This window comes from Engraulis encrasicolus, chromosome 9, assembly GCF_034702125.1.
Source record: "Engraulis encrasicolus isolate BLACKSEA-1 chromosome 9, IST_EnEncr_1.0, whole genome shotgun sequence".
Classification (NCBI taxonomy): Eukaryota; Metazoa; Chordata; class Actinopteri; order Clupeiformes; family Engraulidae; genus Engraulis; species Engraulis encrasicolus.
The window spans coordinates 36393610-36410624 of NC_085865.1; the positions used below are offsets into that span (position 1 = coordinate 36393610).

At 42.9% G+C, this 17015-nt stretch overlaps 1 protein-coding gene across 2 annotated transcripts in view; it reads left to right on the forward strand.

Annotated features, from left to right (window-relative positions):
• The first annotated feature begins 1699 nt into the window (after positions 1-1699).
• The window catches only part of ankha (ANKH inorganic pyrophosphate transport regulator a), a 33232-nt gene continuing 17916 nt past the window's right edge, over positions 1700-17015 (forward strand). For both annotated transcript variants that reach the window (XM_063207059.1, XM_063207060.1), the window contains exons 1-6: positions 1700-2170; positions 7709-7925; positions 13710-13828; positions 14840-14923; positions 15509-15679; positions 16283-16417. In XM_063207059.1, the coding sequence (XP_063063129.1) occupies positions 2075-2170; positions 7709-7925; positions 13710-13828; positions 14840-14923; positions 15509-15679; positions 16283-16417 (822 nt within the window). In that variant the 5' untranslated portion in view covers positions 1700-2074. The remainder of the gene's footprint in view (positions 2171-7708; positions 7926-13709; positions 13829-14839; positions 14924-15508; positions 15680-16282; positions 16418-17015) is intronic.

Consider the following 17015-nt stretch of genomic DNA (forward strand, 5'->3'; position numbering starts at 1 on the left):
ATAGATCATCTCTCTGCATATCTGCAACCTTTATCTCAGTACAAGTGATCAGTAAGCTACTGGGCAAAGGGACTGTGGAGATGAAGAGCTACCATACTTTTCGTGGCCAGATTATTACCAATCCTTGGCCAAATTTCACAGCAGGTGTAAGATACTGTGGTTCGTAGACCTCTTCAGGTCTCTAGCTAACCATTAGATGACCAGGTGTTGTATTAGATGTGAAATTTGGCCAAGGATTAGTGATGATCTGAGGGTGGTTCAGCAAGGCTGAAATCGGTCATTTTCATCTTTGCAAACAGCGCGTCTCTGATTCACCATACAAAGTTACCGTGGGCCAAAACATGATTCCTTCTATTCTGACAATGCCCCTGAATGCTGAGGATAGTTTTTGTAAAGTAGGACAGTACTCCAGCCTCTCAGCTTGCCAATCAAGATGTGGATGAAGGACCACCAGATCAATACCCTAATATGGTCAGCCCAAACTCCAGGCCCGAAGCCCCTTGAAAACCTCTGGAATGTGATGAAGAGGAAGCTGGATGGTCACAAGCCATCAACCTAAGCTCAGCAACTTGAATTCTTACACCAGGCCTGGAATACAGTCATCCAAGAACAATGTGAAGGACTAATGGACGCATACCAAAACGCATGAAAGCTGTGACTACAAATCAGGCTTATTCCACCAAATATTGATTTCTGAACTCTTCCTAAGTCAATACGTTACAATTATGTTGTTTTTAAGTTAGGCTAATATCATCTTGATTTTTGAGATTTTGAAACATTGCATCTTATGTGTTATTTTGACCATTTGAGGTTTTCTGCAAATAAATGATCAAGTGACAATATTTTCTTTCGAAATTCGGAGGAAATGTTGTCGGTAGTTTGCAGAATGAAAAAGCAATGTTTGTTTTACTCAAACACATGTCCATGGAAAACTCAGAAAAACTGAACATTTCAAAGTAGTCTCAATTTTTGCCAGAGCTGTATAATACATATCAGCTGCTGCTGCCTTTGCAGTCCATTGTACAATTATGGGGTACAGATCAAACAACTTTCTCCCATCCTTTCCTGGTCCTCCCTCTTCCTTCCTCTTGCCTCAGTGTTTTCCGCCGCCGTGCAAAACAACAAAGTCCTCCAGTGTCACTAGGGAGTGTCACTATGGGGGGGATTCAAGAAACCTCTCGCCTGACTGACCGTGCACAACTTTGATGGCTTTTGTGAGGGGAAATCATTACCTTACATTACATTACATTACAACTGCATAATATTTCACATTCTTTCATCAATGCGATCAACGAATGACAGTGTATATCTACTGTCAATGAGTAGGCCTAAATCTGTCCATGACTGTGATGGCCATATCAATTCATCATAAAAACCAGCCTCCCTGGAGATCACTCACTAAACAAACCACTAGATGGCACCAGACACTTATTTGACCAATTAAAAATAAACAATGGAATAAAATCAGCTAGAGTTTGTTAAGTGCTTCAAAAACAAGTAAAAATATAGTTTCATCCACATCCACAACGCATTTGCAAGCGAGAACGCAGGGACGAGACGTTAAAGTCACTTTAACTCTCAGCACGATGACAGTAGAGCTATGACGTACATGAGGGTTGGTATTGTGTGGCCCCACGTGCGTGCTCTAGGAGGGATAAATGTCAAGTGACACATGAAACATTCAGATGCTGCTGTGAAGCTGTGCCTAGAACAGTACCCTCGTTCCTAACGGCGTCCTGTGTTGTTTTTAATTGATTTCTGCTAGTGTAACCGATAAATGTTATTGTCCGAAAAGCAATGACATTACCTGCAGAAACTCTACAATCCGGTGTTTAGTTGAGTGAAATAACTTTTGTATGGTGCAGTATTCGTTGGAGGAGAGGAAAGGTAACCTAGCCAGCTAACATTTGAATTGTCCAGTTGCTCCGTCGTCTCAAAGACACGCCGGTCAGAAAACCTGCTGTTATTGGCATTCTTTCAAGTTTATAAAGACACAACAACTACTGCGAGGAAGACACGTCTACATCGTCAAGCGCAAGGCTGATGCCTTGTGAATCACCACTCAGGTGCGAGCATGGTTGACTACCAAGTCCTCAATTCCTACTGGCCTCTCATCCGCTTTCTGGTTCCTTTGGCCATCACCAACATAGCCATCGACCTTGGGGAACAGGTAAGTTGGCATATTTGATAGACTACTTCACCGTTGTCTAGGTTGTTTTCATACCTTGCCGAATATACCTGGGCTAGAAGGAGTTAAGCCCAAATTCATTGTTGAGAAGGAAATGCACAGGAAACATGGCTGGGTTGGCTTTCTGTGGGGTGTTTTATGATTGCAACCTAATGTGTGCAACTGAATGCAGCATGACGTTTTCGAAAACATCAGTCTTCATCAGGTTGATAATATCACATGAAAGCCTATAGGCCTATGCATCAATTTAAGGGCGGTTGAACAGTTGTCTAAGCTTTTGTTGAAAGTTATAGGCTCTTAGCACAGAATTATTTAATCTTTTGCTCAAACAATTGTTGAACAAAAAGAGGTATGCTATGTCATGTCGAATATGTTTCATACAAAACGTATACCATTTTTGTTTTGTTTAATCCATTTCACCCAATGCAATATCTCTTATGATGAGAAAAGCTTCTAACATTTGTTGGACAATCATCTTTCAGCTGCATGAATACTAAAATGGGTTAAATGAGTTCCCACACCATATGATTGTGCCCCTAACCACATATTTGATGATTACATTGTAACCCTGAACAAAAACTACACTAACTAATTAAATGGTACAAGTATAGCTAAGGTGAGGGGATACAAGCAAGATGACTGTCAGTAGGATTATTCATTAAACCACCTGATATTGTAATTGAGGAGATGCCGTATTACTTTTGCCTTAAAATATCTTGACCTCTCTTGTACTTTACTCTTCATAGTGTTGACTGTTTTGAAGTACTGGACGCATTTGTTTACAAAGTTAAAGTTAAAGGATGTTGTTTTGTCTCTACTGCTCCATTTGGGTCAGGGCAATATAACTTAAACTAACCAGCCATCATACCAAACTTCATTAGTATTCTGCTACTATTGCTCTGTAGCCTAGCTTGTCTTTTCTTTAGTTGCTTTTAGTCTCTGTGTGTGAAGTTCCATTTCTTTTTTGTGGAGAGCGAACAATGAAGGCAAGCGTTCCATTGTACCTCTAGTCTACTCTAAAACCCCAGCCTGAGCCAGTCATTGCTTTTACTTAAAGAAATGAAATTCCCACGAGTGAGTGAAGCCAGGTGTGCCCTGTGCCGCACTAAACTGGAGAGACCCTCTTCTTCATTAGGTAGAGAGGAAACTTGAGTAGCGGAGCGGAGCAGTGTACTGTATGGGAGAGTTCAGTGAACTCCCAGTCAGTCGCTCAGCCATTCATTGTCCTCTGCAGAGGTTCTTGTCCAGTTAACGCTGTGGTTCCCAAACTGGGGGTCTGAAGCCCTATGGGGTGGGGGTGGGGGGTCGCATACACTGACATATCGCATAGGTACTGCAAGAGGGTCATAGAGAGAAGGGGATGGTTAGCAAAAACCATGAATATTATATTTTCATGGCATATAACCCTTCCATAAATTGTTCTGCAACAGTATTCACCTGATTGTTATTTACATTTCCTGTGAATGTCAAATTAAAGTTGAGCAATATAGGGAAGAAACATTGTTGTTGCTTGGAATATGGGGGTTGGGTGTCAAGGAAATATTCTTGGACCCAAAGGGGGGTCCCCATCAGAAACAGTTTGGGAACCACTTAACTTAAGCGACAGGCAGAGTGGCAGGGGGACCAGGCATTAGGAGTTGCATAACAGTCAGTCAAGGATTTAAAAATAGGACTCCCCTTTGCCCATTGTGCCCTGGCAGCTGTGTTTGGGTGTACTGTCAACCTCAGGGGAAATGATGTGTCATTCATTCATTCATGCAGTCACTCAGTCATAGCGATTATTTCAGTCAATATTGATATCACGATATTTTTTTAGACAATATTTCTGTTAAAGACAAATAATTGTGCTAAACAATTCACAATCTCCTCTCCCTTCAGCAGTGTGAGTGGAGGGCCATAGATAGAGAAACACACAGTCATGTTTTGCATGAGAGTTGGGTACCAAGTCTGCTCTGTGCTTGCAATGGCTCAAGTGGAGGGGAATGTATTGCGCTTAGCATAACCAACCTTTTGGGCGGTATAGACTAGGGTTGTGCCGATAGACGATGTCATCGTCCATCGGCGATGGACAGCTGGCATCACGATGGACAGCCAACATCGTGATGCCAAGGAATTTGTATTTTTGAAGCCGCTGCTATTGTCATCATTACGGTGCTTGGCATTGCAATAAACTGAAACTTTACCGTAAAATCCTTAGTAACAGCGGACTGCGCAGGTAGCAGGACTGAACAGACCGAGGTTATCAACACAAGCCTCAAGCAGAGTGAATTTTATAGCTACGAAAAAAAAGCAATGGAATAAAAAAAAAACTTGTGAACTAAGCCCTACTATTGTTTGCTGCATATGAGTTCAAGTAGCCTAAGTGTCTGATTGCCTACATTTATTTATGTGACCCAAGTTTCTACAACGGAGTAAAGGCATTGGTTCTCCCTCCGGAGTAGTCTAAAGTGAAAGCAACAAATCGTTCAGCAATTGCGACAGTTTACCATTTCATGTTTAACGGAAATTCGACTCAAAATATTTAATCTCTCCGCGATGGAGATGTCTTGTGAAGTAGCCACACAAGATTGTAGGCTACACTTCTGATTAGCCCACTGCCAAGAGGGAGCGCAAGCGATTCCATGTCTGCCCGCGTCTTTGTGGCTTCACCGCAATTGTTTCCATTGATGAATTAAAAAGTCTCGCCGTGTGCTTAAGAAACATTCGCGTCGGGTAATTTGCTAACTCGGGCTAAAAGCCATTGAAAAACCTCGAGAAGGCACGCGTGGGTTCTCATCTCTTCCATTTGACAAACGTTCTGGGCTTCCCTGCATGGCTAAAGTTATGTAGGCCTACCGGTATGCAAAAAACGCCGTGACACAGCTGGTCTTGAAATAGAACTACGCCGTTAAATAACACACTCTAGTAGCAGCCTGCAGTAGGCTGCATCGCGAAATTTACTGAAAATAAGTTTCCACGCGGTGGAGTTTGGAAGAGCGGGCTTGAAGCAGCTGATGGTGACACGAGAGACAGGAAGGGCGATGGGGAGGGGTCGGTCGGGGAGAGTCGCTCTCACAGACAGCAGAGGAGCGACCATCTCTGTTGCAGATAGTAGCGCAGCTGGAGGAGGTTTAAACTTTTTTTTGTAAGAATTTAAAAACTGTTAATATATTTGACTTAGGCCTACTCTTAAAGCAAATATATTAAAATAATAGCTTAGCGAAAGCCAAAAAAACGAAACATGATAATAATAATAAAAAAAAATGTAATAAAAAAATAATATTACCCCCCCCCCCCCCAACGACGACGATGTCATCGTCCATCGCATCGTCTCACTGTAAACATCGTCAGCTGCCAATTAGGGGGACATCGCCCAAGCCTAGTATAGACAAATGACAAAAGTATTGTTTCAATTCGATATTGTGAAATTTCATATTGTTTGACAGCAATATTGATATCATGATAACAATTTGATATATTGCACAGCCCTAGTAGAGGGGCTCCATTCATTTATTTTCTATAAACATGAAGCCACTGCATGTAGTTTCTGCATAGATAACAGTTAACCTGATTTAATTCAGTCATTCATTGATTCAGTCATTACTTTATTCCATCAATGGAGTGGTTGCATTAGTTCTGCAAAGAAAACATAGACATTGTTTGTGCAGCATTCAGTAGATACTAAACTACTCAATATTTTACTCACTCACTCAGTTATGGCACTACCATGAGGCATGGTTGTGTCTTTAATCAAGGCTAATGAATTTAACAACAAACATGCATGGAATGTGACTAGTCTAGTCTTCTCTCCATATCTTGGTTGGCACTTGAAGGATATTTAGGCTGTGATTTGACCAGGTCAAGAACTGTTTGTTCTTTGAGCATCAACACTCCCAATATTGGACTCTTCCCAAATTTCATTCCATCTCTCCCGCTGCGATATTTTTCGATTGCATGCGACGGGAGGTGTGTCCGCTTGGCATATTGATGCCACTGGACATGCGACATTAGCAGGACACTGTTAGTCCAAAAAAATGCTGTGTGGATTGTCTGTTTTTTAATTGAACTGTCTGTGTATTGGTAGCCAGGCCGTGCCCTCCTAGTGACGCAACAGCTTCAGCGTTGCTACCAGTCAGGTCAAGAGCAATGCAAGTACTTTCTGAGCTCCCGCAAAATCGGGAACTCCTCCCACTTTGTTGGGAAGCAAACAATCATTAGCAAACCAAGGGAGGCCGTTTGGGAAATGCCGTTTGGGAAATGTTTATTGTTATGCTCTTGGTCAGACCAAGTCTTGAAGAGATTTGAAAGTCGATGATAATCAGGCTAGTGTATTGGTGCTTTGAGGAAATTAAAGGGCATGTCCTCGGGTGATCCATGTGGCTCAGCAATAATCTGAGGACATTTTTGTTTAGATTCTGACTGGCTATTAAGGTATTTTCAGCCAAAAAAGCATATAAATGAATTCTTGCCATTCAAATATTTTGAGAACATGGTTTTTAAATCTATAAAATGTATTTTACAATGCATTGCCCAATACAAAAATTTCAATTTCCCCAAATCTTCCAAAATGGGTATACTGTACGCAAGTGATTTTGCAATGAAGCAGTTCAATTGTACATTCATCTAAATTAGTCTACTATAAAACCAATTACTCAACTATAAAACTATATTTACATTGCACAAACTACATAATAGAAACATGTAACATCATGAGTGTGATTAAGAAAAAACTTATTCTTAAGATGATCAAAGGTGACATGGTGTCACAGGAACTGGTACTACCAGAACTGCCAGTCCCATGTTTGTAAAATTCTCTTTCAACCAGGCCGTATCAAGTCGAAAGAAATTAGCTGTAAGGTGCAGATCCAGCTGCAGTGATCCTGAAATGAGTTTATAATACCTCCCTTCTTTCCTTCCATCAGGCCACAGCAGAACTGTTTTAATCTCTTCAAATGAAAGGCGAAGTAATTTTTTTTTGCCTTAAAAAATGCCCTCTGGTTGCTTACAATTAAAACGTTTTAGCTTGCAGCTGATCATCTGTGGTAACTTTTAAAGATTGTTATGCAGCAGCAGCAATGGATTCAGCACCCAAACATCATATAGAACACAGCACTTAATTTCCTTTTCCACAAACATGTTTACAGCTTCTTATTTGAAGCTGTTTGAATTTTTTGACCTGGATAACTGCATTGCCAAACTGATCTGTAATGTTGTCTGAAGCAGTAGTAATGAATTAATTCAGTTAGAGTTACAGACCTGTTAGGCCTATTTTCAAGATTCACAAGTTGGAAAAAAGTTTGAAAAAAAAAATTGTGTTTACAAATTCAGTTGCCTACGTAAACTAAACTTTCCATCCATTCATAGACTCTATCCATGATCCATGCTTAGCAACTAGCTTGGTTGCAAAGCACTTTCCAATTTGCTATTGTTAACTTACTAATCTGCTAACTTTACCAAACAATTCTGTCAAGAAACGCACCCCTGGTGCTCTGAGTAATGAAAGCCCTACTGCTCTACTGTCTGCATCTATTCACCTTACAGGCTCTGAACCGGGGCATCGCTACAGTGAAGGAGGACCGCGCGGAGATGTTGGCCAGCTATGGTCTGGCCTACTCCCTGATGAAGTTCTTCACGGGCCCCATGAGCGACTTCAAGAGCGTGGGGCTGGTCCTCATCAACAGCAGGCGGGACCGGCTCAAGGCCGTGCTCTGCATGGCGGTGGCCGGAATCATCGCGTTCACCTTGCACATCCTCATTGGTAGGTCATCAAATTCACTCATTTTAGCCTAAGGCACCTGCAAAAAACGCCTGCTGAATGCCTAGGCCTTTTTTGGGAAAAGGTGCCTTCTGCCTATTAAAACCTAAATATCTAAGCATCTGAAGCACATAACATGAAATAAGTTGCATTTAAAAGCTAGGACGCTCTTGCATTCAAATGTGTTTATACAGCTCTGACACCCACATTTTGAATAAAAAAAAGCTCAAATCTCAAGAGCCGAAATGCAGCGTATACAGCTCCAGGCCTTTTTATTAGAATACCATGAAAAAGTTTATTTATTTCCATAATTCCATCAATAATGTTAAACTGTCATGGATTGTAGATTCATGGCCCAGTTTTTTAACTATTCCAATCATTATTTTTTTTTCTTTTTATATACGTTGGCCTTCCAGCTCAAAAAAACCATGAATTGGGGAATTCGCATTATTAGAATATTATTATAAAATCACATTTTTCTTCATCAAAATTCGGGTCACATTAACTCAGTTGAAATTTGATTCTTTCTACATAACATGCAATGGTCAATACTTGGTTAGGACATTCTCTGTCTTCATAATGGCCATGATGTGTTTAACATTGAAGTCAATGGCAAAAACAGTGCATGGGAGTTATGGAAGCCCAGATATCCTTGATGCTTTGCTGTCAGCTGTTCTTGTTTGTTGACCTGGTGCCCCACACTTCCCTCTTCAATATACCCGAAGATTTCCATGCCACGTTTTGGTGTTAACTCACCAGTTTAATTCTAACTCAACAGAAATTAAACCCCATTCATTTTCAATGGGGTTTCATTTCTGGTTATTTAGAATTAAAGGATAGTTCCGGCGTAAAATGAAAGTTTCACCATCGCTTTCCCATGCCACATAATGTATCTAATGATGAGCCATTCTGGGCAATGCCGCGCCGTTATGGAGTTAGCGAATTTTAAGCTTTTTGGCGAAATACGCAGCCAATGCATCACGGCGGGGCCAATTATAGGCCTATTATTTTCTGATGTTTCCCCGCTATAAACAACTTCAAAAACGACACACTTCATCACAAAGGTCTCGTCAATCAAACCGAGGCACAGAGACGATCATCGGACCACACTGGCCAGTGTTTTCAGAGGTGTCTCACTGTTGCAACTCTCTGACCCGGATGCAGGCTACTCAATCAGGTGGCTAGGTAGGCTAAACATGGTCCGCGGTTCATACACCGGCTGCGACCGTAAAATGAAAAGCTGGAACCCCGACCGTTTTCACCGACGGCCACTGTCTAAACCAGCCATATTACGGGAATGGCTAATAGCATCAGAAGTGGACAAAACTGACATAAAAACCCGGAGGGATCGCGACTACCGTGTGTGCAGGCAGCAGATTTGAAGAGTTGTATGGAGAGTACCGGTGGCAGATGGACACACACTCCCAACTGAGATCACTCCCGGACGTGTAGCCCCAGGTGGTTTTATCACTCCCAGACGTTCGATCAGGTAGGCAGACTACTCTTACAAAGTAATTGCAACACGGTATAATATAATATGGATTCAACTTTGTAATAACACACCACTGGTGGTGTACTACACTCCAGCCCTCCGTTGCGTAATGGTCCATCTGACCTCGCGCGCCCTGGTCAATTTAGTGTCTACTTCACTGAAACTACTCTAGCATGCTTGACATCAACCACATCGAATGCCTCAGGTCGCACAATTTCACAATTTCACTTGCCATCCCGCGCTAGTTTGTTTTGACAGTTTATTTATCTCCTGTAGTGGGCTACATTTACTGCACCTGCCTTCCCAAAACAGAGTGCTTGCTGGCAAAGACGCGCGGTGTTGCAACCAGTTTCACAGATTCACAGACACTCAAGATTCATGAGCCAGACACATTTACACATGTTTCTCTCTCTTCAAACATACCTCCATAGCCATGCGCCTTTTTGGTACACCATTCATCTTTAAACGGTTTCTTTTAGGTGTTCCATCTCCCTTACTCTTCTTGTAGTCATCATCCTCGAAATGCTCCCTCCATACACGGTAGTAGCGATCCCTCAGGGTTTTTATGTCAGTTTCGTCCACTTCTAATGCTATTAGCCATTCCCGTAATATGGCTGGTTTAGACAGTGGCAGTCGGTGAAAACGGTCGGGGTTCCAGCTTTTCATTTACGGTCGCAGCCGGTGTAAGAACCGCGGACCATGTTTAGCCTACCTAGCCACCTGATTGAGTAGCCTGCATCCGGGTCAGAGAGTTGCAACAGTCAGACACCTCTGAAAACACTGGCCAGTGTGGTCAGTGTGGTCCGATGATCTTCTCTGTGCCTCGGTTTGATTGACGAGACCTTTGTGATGAAGTGTGTAGCGTTTTTGAAGTTGTTTATAGCGGGGAAACATCAGAAAATAATAGGCCTATTTTTGGCCCCGCCGTGATGCATTGGCTGCGTTTTTCGCCAAAAAGCTTAAAATTAGCTAACTCCATAACGGCGCGGCATTGCCCAGAATGGCTCATCATCAGATACATTATGTGGCATGAGAAAGCGATGGTGAAACTTTCATTTTACGCCGGAACTATCCTTTAAACTGGTGAGTTAGCGCCAAAACGTGGCATGGAAATCTACAGGGTATATTGAAGAGTGAAGTGTGGGGTACCAGGTCAACAAATAAGAACAGCTGACAGCAAAGCATCAAGGATATCTGGGGTTCCATAACTCCCATGCACTGTTTTTGCCATTGACTTCAATGTTAAACGCATCATGGCCATTATGAAGACAGAGAATGTCCTAACCAAGTATTGACCATTGCATGTTATGTAGAAAGTACCACATTTCAACTGATTTAATGTGACCCGAATTTTGATGAAGAAAAATGTGATTTTATAACAATATTCTAATAATGCGAATTCCCCAATTCATGGGTTTTTTGAGCTGGAAGGCCAACGTATATAAAAAGAAAAAAAATAATGATTGGAATAGTTAAAAAACTGGGCCATGAATCTACAATCCATGACAGTTTAACATTATTGATGGAATTATGGAAATAAATCAACTTTTTCATGGTATTCTAATAAAAAGGCCTGGAGCTGTATGTCGCTCCAGGCGCCAAAGGTCAAACAACATATACGCAGCATCAGACCGCAGAACGGCTACGGCTAATGAAAAGCAGTCATTTGATTGGTCATAGCCTTTGGCATCAGACAAGGCAGTGCGGAGGCAGTTTGAACCATAACGGCAATAGTTTGGTGCCATCCTCAGTCCTCATCTATCTGAGCCAAACATTTCCATCCAGACTAATGTTTTCAAGTTGTAATCTGGCTCATCAGGCCTCCTCATGACAATGGAGTGTATGCAACAGATAGACAGGCAGACATGGCGGGAGAGGTATGGACTGAAAGCTGTGCTGTGCATGGGTGTGTCTGACATCATTGCCGTTTGCTTTGCATCTTCTCACTGGAAGGCGTTAAGCAGCCCCTGAATGAATTAGTTCTACTACCTGACATGTGGGTGTTGTTGACACAGATATGACAGCTGAGGGGCAAAGACGGTGTGCCAGAGACATATAAACAGACACTAGGAGAGGGAGTGATTGAAGGTTGTGCTTTTATATGGCTGTGTTGTACCGGGGCCCTCCAAAATGGGTAGGAACAGGAATCACAATGTCTGTCTGTCTGTCTGTCTGTCTGTCTGTCTGTCTGTCTGTCTGTCTGTCTGTCTGTCTGTCTGTCTGTCTGTTTATCTGTGTGTCTGCCTGCAATGTTTTGGGTTGCCTGCAGGTGGTGCCAAACATGCATCATGTGCATCTAGCATTGCTCAGGAGGTCAGGGGTCCGTTTCTCGATTCTTGTCGTTGCTAACCGTCTTAAGACCGTCTCACCATCCCTTGGATTTAGTGGTGAGCGTCGCTGTCGAGAGAGAGTTGAGTCGCTCTTACGAAGGACGTTGCTACCGTCGTTAGCAAAGACGCTTTCGAGATACGGACCCCTGGTTGCCATCTCTCATTTTCATTGTTTTGTTTATTTTGCACATTCTGATTGGTTGGTGTTAAAGTGATACTGTCCCATTTTTGGAAATACGCTTATTTTACACCTCCCCTTGAGTTAAATAGTAGGGTTTTACCGTTCTCCTGTAGTTTCAACCGTTCTCTGGGTATGGCAGTGCATATTTTACCACCATGCTAGCAGTTAACATTGACTCCTATCCAGCTGGCGGCTAACTGGTCTCATAGGACTCAATGTTAACTGCTAGCTTGGAGGTAAATTTGCACTGCCGTACCCAGAGAACGGTTGAAAGTATAGGAGAACGGTAAAACCCTACTATTTAAGTCAAGGGGAGGTGTAAAATAAACGTATTTCCAAAAATGGGACAGTATCACTTTAAACAGCCTAATGGTTCTACTCTACACATGGGTGTTCTTGATGCAGATATGATTACCAGAGATACAGACGCATTATGTGTTGTGGATGAAGAGACAGACAGGCAGACAGGCGGGCAGGTGGGCAGACAGACTAGATGAGGGAGAAGGATTGGAGGTTGAACTCTGTATGGCCATGGCAGGAGTCATTGGGTTTGTTTTGCACTTCCTCATCAGTAGGTGTTGCGCCGCCCGTGGTCGTAATGACCCGTTTCAAGGTTTATTTTCTACACCGCGTGTGGGCGATTTTTAACACGGGATGCGATAAGTGAGTGAGTGAGGGCGAAAGAAAATCCGCACAAAAATGAGACATGCACAGAGATGGAGTCAGAGTGTGTCTATAAGTCAAGTCAAGTCAAATTTATTTATATGGCACATTTCTTATGGTGACACATACACTTAATGTGCTTTTAGAAAATAAAACGAGATAAAATCCATAATGTAACCGACCATGTCACTTAAGTGAGCATTTGAAATGGCCCTGGTGGAAAGGAGAGGGGAAGCGTGTGTATTGGAGAGCTGCAGTGGTTTCTCCTCACAGTGTGGGTGCACTGCCCAAGACTCTGTACTGCATCCGGCTCTTTTTTGCTCAGGAGGGCCCCGTGTGACGTGACGGGACTGGGCTTATGTCAGCAAACCCACGCCAACAGGGCTTTGTGAATGCCCGGTCTAGACCCGCAAGCAAAGCCGTTGGCGGTTTTTCGGCCGGGCCCAGGACATAGTCATCTGAAAGGGCCCTCCAATCCTTTACAGTAAATGTAATGAGAACCCTATTCTGGGCCCCCCCTCCCTGGGGCCTGAGACAACTGACCCCCTTTGTCCCCCCGTCTAGACACACAAGGGAAGCCAGCACACCACAGCAGCGCTGCCCTGGCCTTTGAAACAGCACGGGCAGTGTGAACAACAGAACAACAAGACAATTCTTTGGTGAATTTCTGCTCTGTGAGTAATTTAAACCAGACGAGAGAGACAGAAGGAGAGAGAGACATAGAGCAACAGAGAGAGGGAGAAGGAGAGAAAGAGACACAGAGAAATGGAGAGGGAAAGAGAGAGATGGAGAGAGACAGACACAGAGAGGGAGGGAGAGAGAGAGAGAGAGAGAGAGAGAGTGACAGAGTGACAGAGTGACAGAGACACGAGGAAGAGCAAGAGGCAGACCCTCTGACTGTGGTTTAGATGGCTCTTGTGGTGGAAGTGTTTACTGACTTTGTGACTAATTCAAAATAAGTCCGGAGTTTATTTTTAGCCCTGTGCCATTTCCTGAGGAAGAAGTAAAAATGGATATATATGGGTTTTTTTTTTTTTCATTCCATTTTTCTGCTGACGCATTCTAATTGGACTTTTTTTTCTCGCTCTCTCTTTTTTTTCCATGATTTATTCTTGCCCTAGCCCACACAGACCTTGGGTACTACATCATAAATAAACTGCATCACGTGGATGAGTCCGTGGGTACCAAGACCAGGCGGGCCTTCTTCTATTTGTCCCTCTTCCCCGTCCTGGATGCCATGGTGAGTTTGGAGGACGGAGTCTGTTTTGGTCTGCAAATCATCATACCTCTGTGTTATTAACCCATTTTAGCCTAAGGCACCTGCAAAAAAACGCCTGCTGAATGCCTAAGCCCTTTTTTTGGAAAGGTGCTCTCTACCTATTAAAACCTTAATACCTCGGCCGAAATGAGTTGCATTGAAGAGCTATGACCCTCATTTTGCATTAGGATGTGTTCATTCAGCTCTTACATGCCCATATTTTTAATTAAAAAACCTCAAATCTCAAGAGCCTGAATGAAGCGTAAGACTTATATGTCGCTCCAAGCGCCAAAGGTCAAACAATGTATACGCAGCATCAGGATAAAATGGTTTAAAACCCCTTATATAGAAACCTATCTGCTACCCATTTACTACTTTACTCATCTCCTCGCAGGAGAGGTGCTTGTATTGTTCAGAGTATATTTAATGGACAACATTATTGGCAGTTAAACTCCGAACTAGGGCTGCACGATATCAGAAAAAAAAAACAATACTCGATAACAGCACGCAATACCTCGCTAACTATATTTAAACAATATTTAGAGATATAGCCGAGTTTTTCTTGTCATTAATTTGTCTGTCTGAGTGGGGGGCATGGCTTTGGTCATGGCAGGCTTCTTGCGCATTTGTTGACACTTGACATTCACCAAGTGATTGGACTGCACAGAAATGTTTTACTTGTTCGCGATAATCAAGTCATATCGCCACTCTCGACCTACTAATTGATATGGCGATTTCAATACATTTTCGATATATTGTGCAGCACTACTCCCAACGCACTCTCCTGTGCATTATATGGTGCACTCTGGAGAGCAAAACAACACAACCTTGACCACACCCTATGCATGTATCTGATATAGTATGCAACATATACTTCATAATTATGACACGTGCACAAGCAAACTTGGATACTGTATGTTTGCATTGTAAGTGAATTGTTTTTTTTTCCCTTCCCCTTCTTCTTCTTCATCTTCTACTGTTGTGTTTGTGAAGGCGTGGATCCATTCAGGAATCCTGCTGAAGCATAAACATAGCCTTCTGGTTGGCTCGGCCTCCATATCAGATGTGGTGGCGCAGGTAAGCCCTCTTCTTGGACTGAACACGGTGTTCCTGGCTGCGTAGTGTTTCTCAACGGGGGAACTGCAGTCCCCCAGGGGATGTTGTGGAGCACCAGGGTTGGGTGCGTGGAGAATGATATAGTTGAGTGGGGTCAGGGCTTAGTTTAGATTGATCATAAAAGGGTTGAGAACCACTGGCTTACCATTTCCTTCCTTAGTACGTTGTTTATTTTACCAAAATATTGTCAAAATACAAACGAAAAAAAGGAAATGCATTCAACCTGCTACTTTGGGTTGGAGATTTCATCAGTGTAAGAAATGGCACTTTTCTCAAGGTTTCACAAAGAACAAGTCTCTACACCTGTTTTTTTCTTGCATTCTCTCTCAGGGTTCTGCACGAGCATCTGCATGTTGTGGCAGCATAATATAAAAACATGAACAGAGTAGCCTGTTACTCTACCTTTCGGTACAGCACTGTTCGATTCGGTACAGGTCTTTTCGGTACGCTATGTCGGTTCGGTACAATACCGTTACAGGACTAGTTGATTGTGGCCCGTGTGTCTGTGCGGTCATATTAATAGATGTCTCCTTGTCCCCTTTTCAGATTGTGTTTGTGGCCATCCTGCTCCAGAGTAACCTGGAGTGTGTGGAGCCCCTCCTTATCCCCATCCTGTCCCTCTACATGGGCGCGCTGGTACGATTCACTATCGTGGGGATGGGCTACTACTGCAATGTCCACGAAAACATTCCCGACAGCACCAGCATGGACATGGGGGTACGAATTCAGTCTCTTAACCAGTTGTGGAGAATGTTTTTAAATCTCACATCACTTGTAGCAAAATGTTGTTTTAACTGACCATGGGTGCGTTTGTCAACACCGCCAAATAATGCAATTTTCCGCAGGCAACTTACAAAGTTGCTATCTGGTTAGCAATTGCTCTTTTGAGAAACATGGTCCAAGCTTGATGGCATTTGTTGGCGTTGGTTGTAATGACTTCTGTTACCTGGCATCCAGGCTGTGCACTGTGCACCCACAGTGTGTTGGGTCGCTTTCCGGTGGCGCAAAACGCATATCATGTGCATCTATCGTAGAATTTTCCATCTGATTGCCCTTATTCCTTAAAGGTAGAGTTTATCATATTTTTAGTGCTTTCGTTACCAAATTGATGCTGCCGATTCACAAATACTATCTTTTTCATTAATATTTACCACCACCATCAATTTCTAAGTATCCATCATGAAAAGGTGGATCTTTTCTGTGTCCGCAATGTTGAATTTCCAGTAATGGGCATCTTTGGCTGCAAAATTTACTGTATTGTGGGCAGTTGCACTACTTTAGAAAAGAATGATCATGAAACGACATGTTGGCTATCTCTAGGGTGACGCTACGATCAGGAAGATGCTGAGCTTCTGGTGGCCACTGGCCCTCATCTTGGCCACCCAGAGGATCAGCAGGCCTGTGGTCAACTTGTTTGTGTCACGTGACCTGAAGGGAGGTGAAGAGGCCACACTGGTGCGTCAAATACTTCTACTCTTTTTTTTTCTTTTTAAAAGATATTTTTTGAGCTTTTTATACCTTTATTGTTACCGGAGAGTTACAGAGGGACAGGAAATGAGCGGGGAGAGAGACGGAGAAGGTTTGGCAAATGGCCAGGGGTGTGGCATAGTAAGCCAGGGCCTTACCGTTAGGCCACGGCAGGGCCACCTCTGCTCTGTTTGAATGTAAAGATGAAGTGTGCACTGAACTGGGTGGTGGTGATGATGAGGGTTTCCTAATGGTTCCAAATGAAGTGCAGTTGCACACCTCTGTATTCCTGTATTCTGTATGACAATTCTGTATTGTGTCTTCAAATCTGTATTGTGTGGGCTATAAACACGCTAAGATTGTCATTCAAGATCGTTGTTACCTTGAGATTAGTGCCGTATGACCAAATGACATGGTATACGGAACATGCAGTAGCAATTAGATGGGCGCATGTGGAAAGGACAGTGTGCAGGATTCTTTGAAAACATTTTTGAGGCATTTTCTAATGAGAAACCAACTTGCCCTCCGTGGTCTGAGTAGAATTCATTTGAATAAATAATGTCTGTTTGTGTGTGTGCGTGCGTGT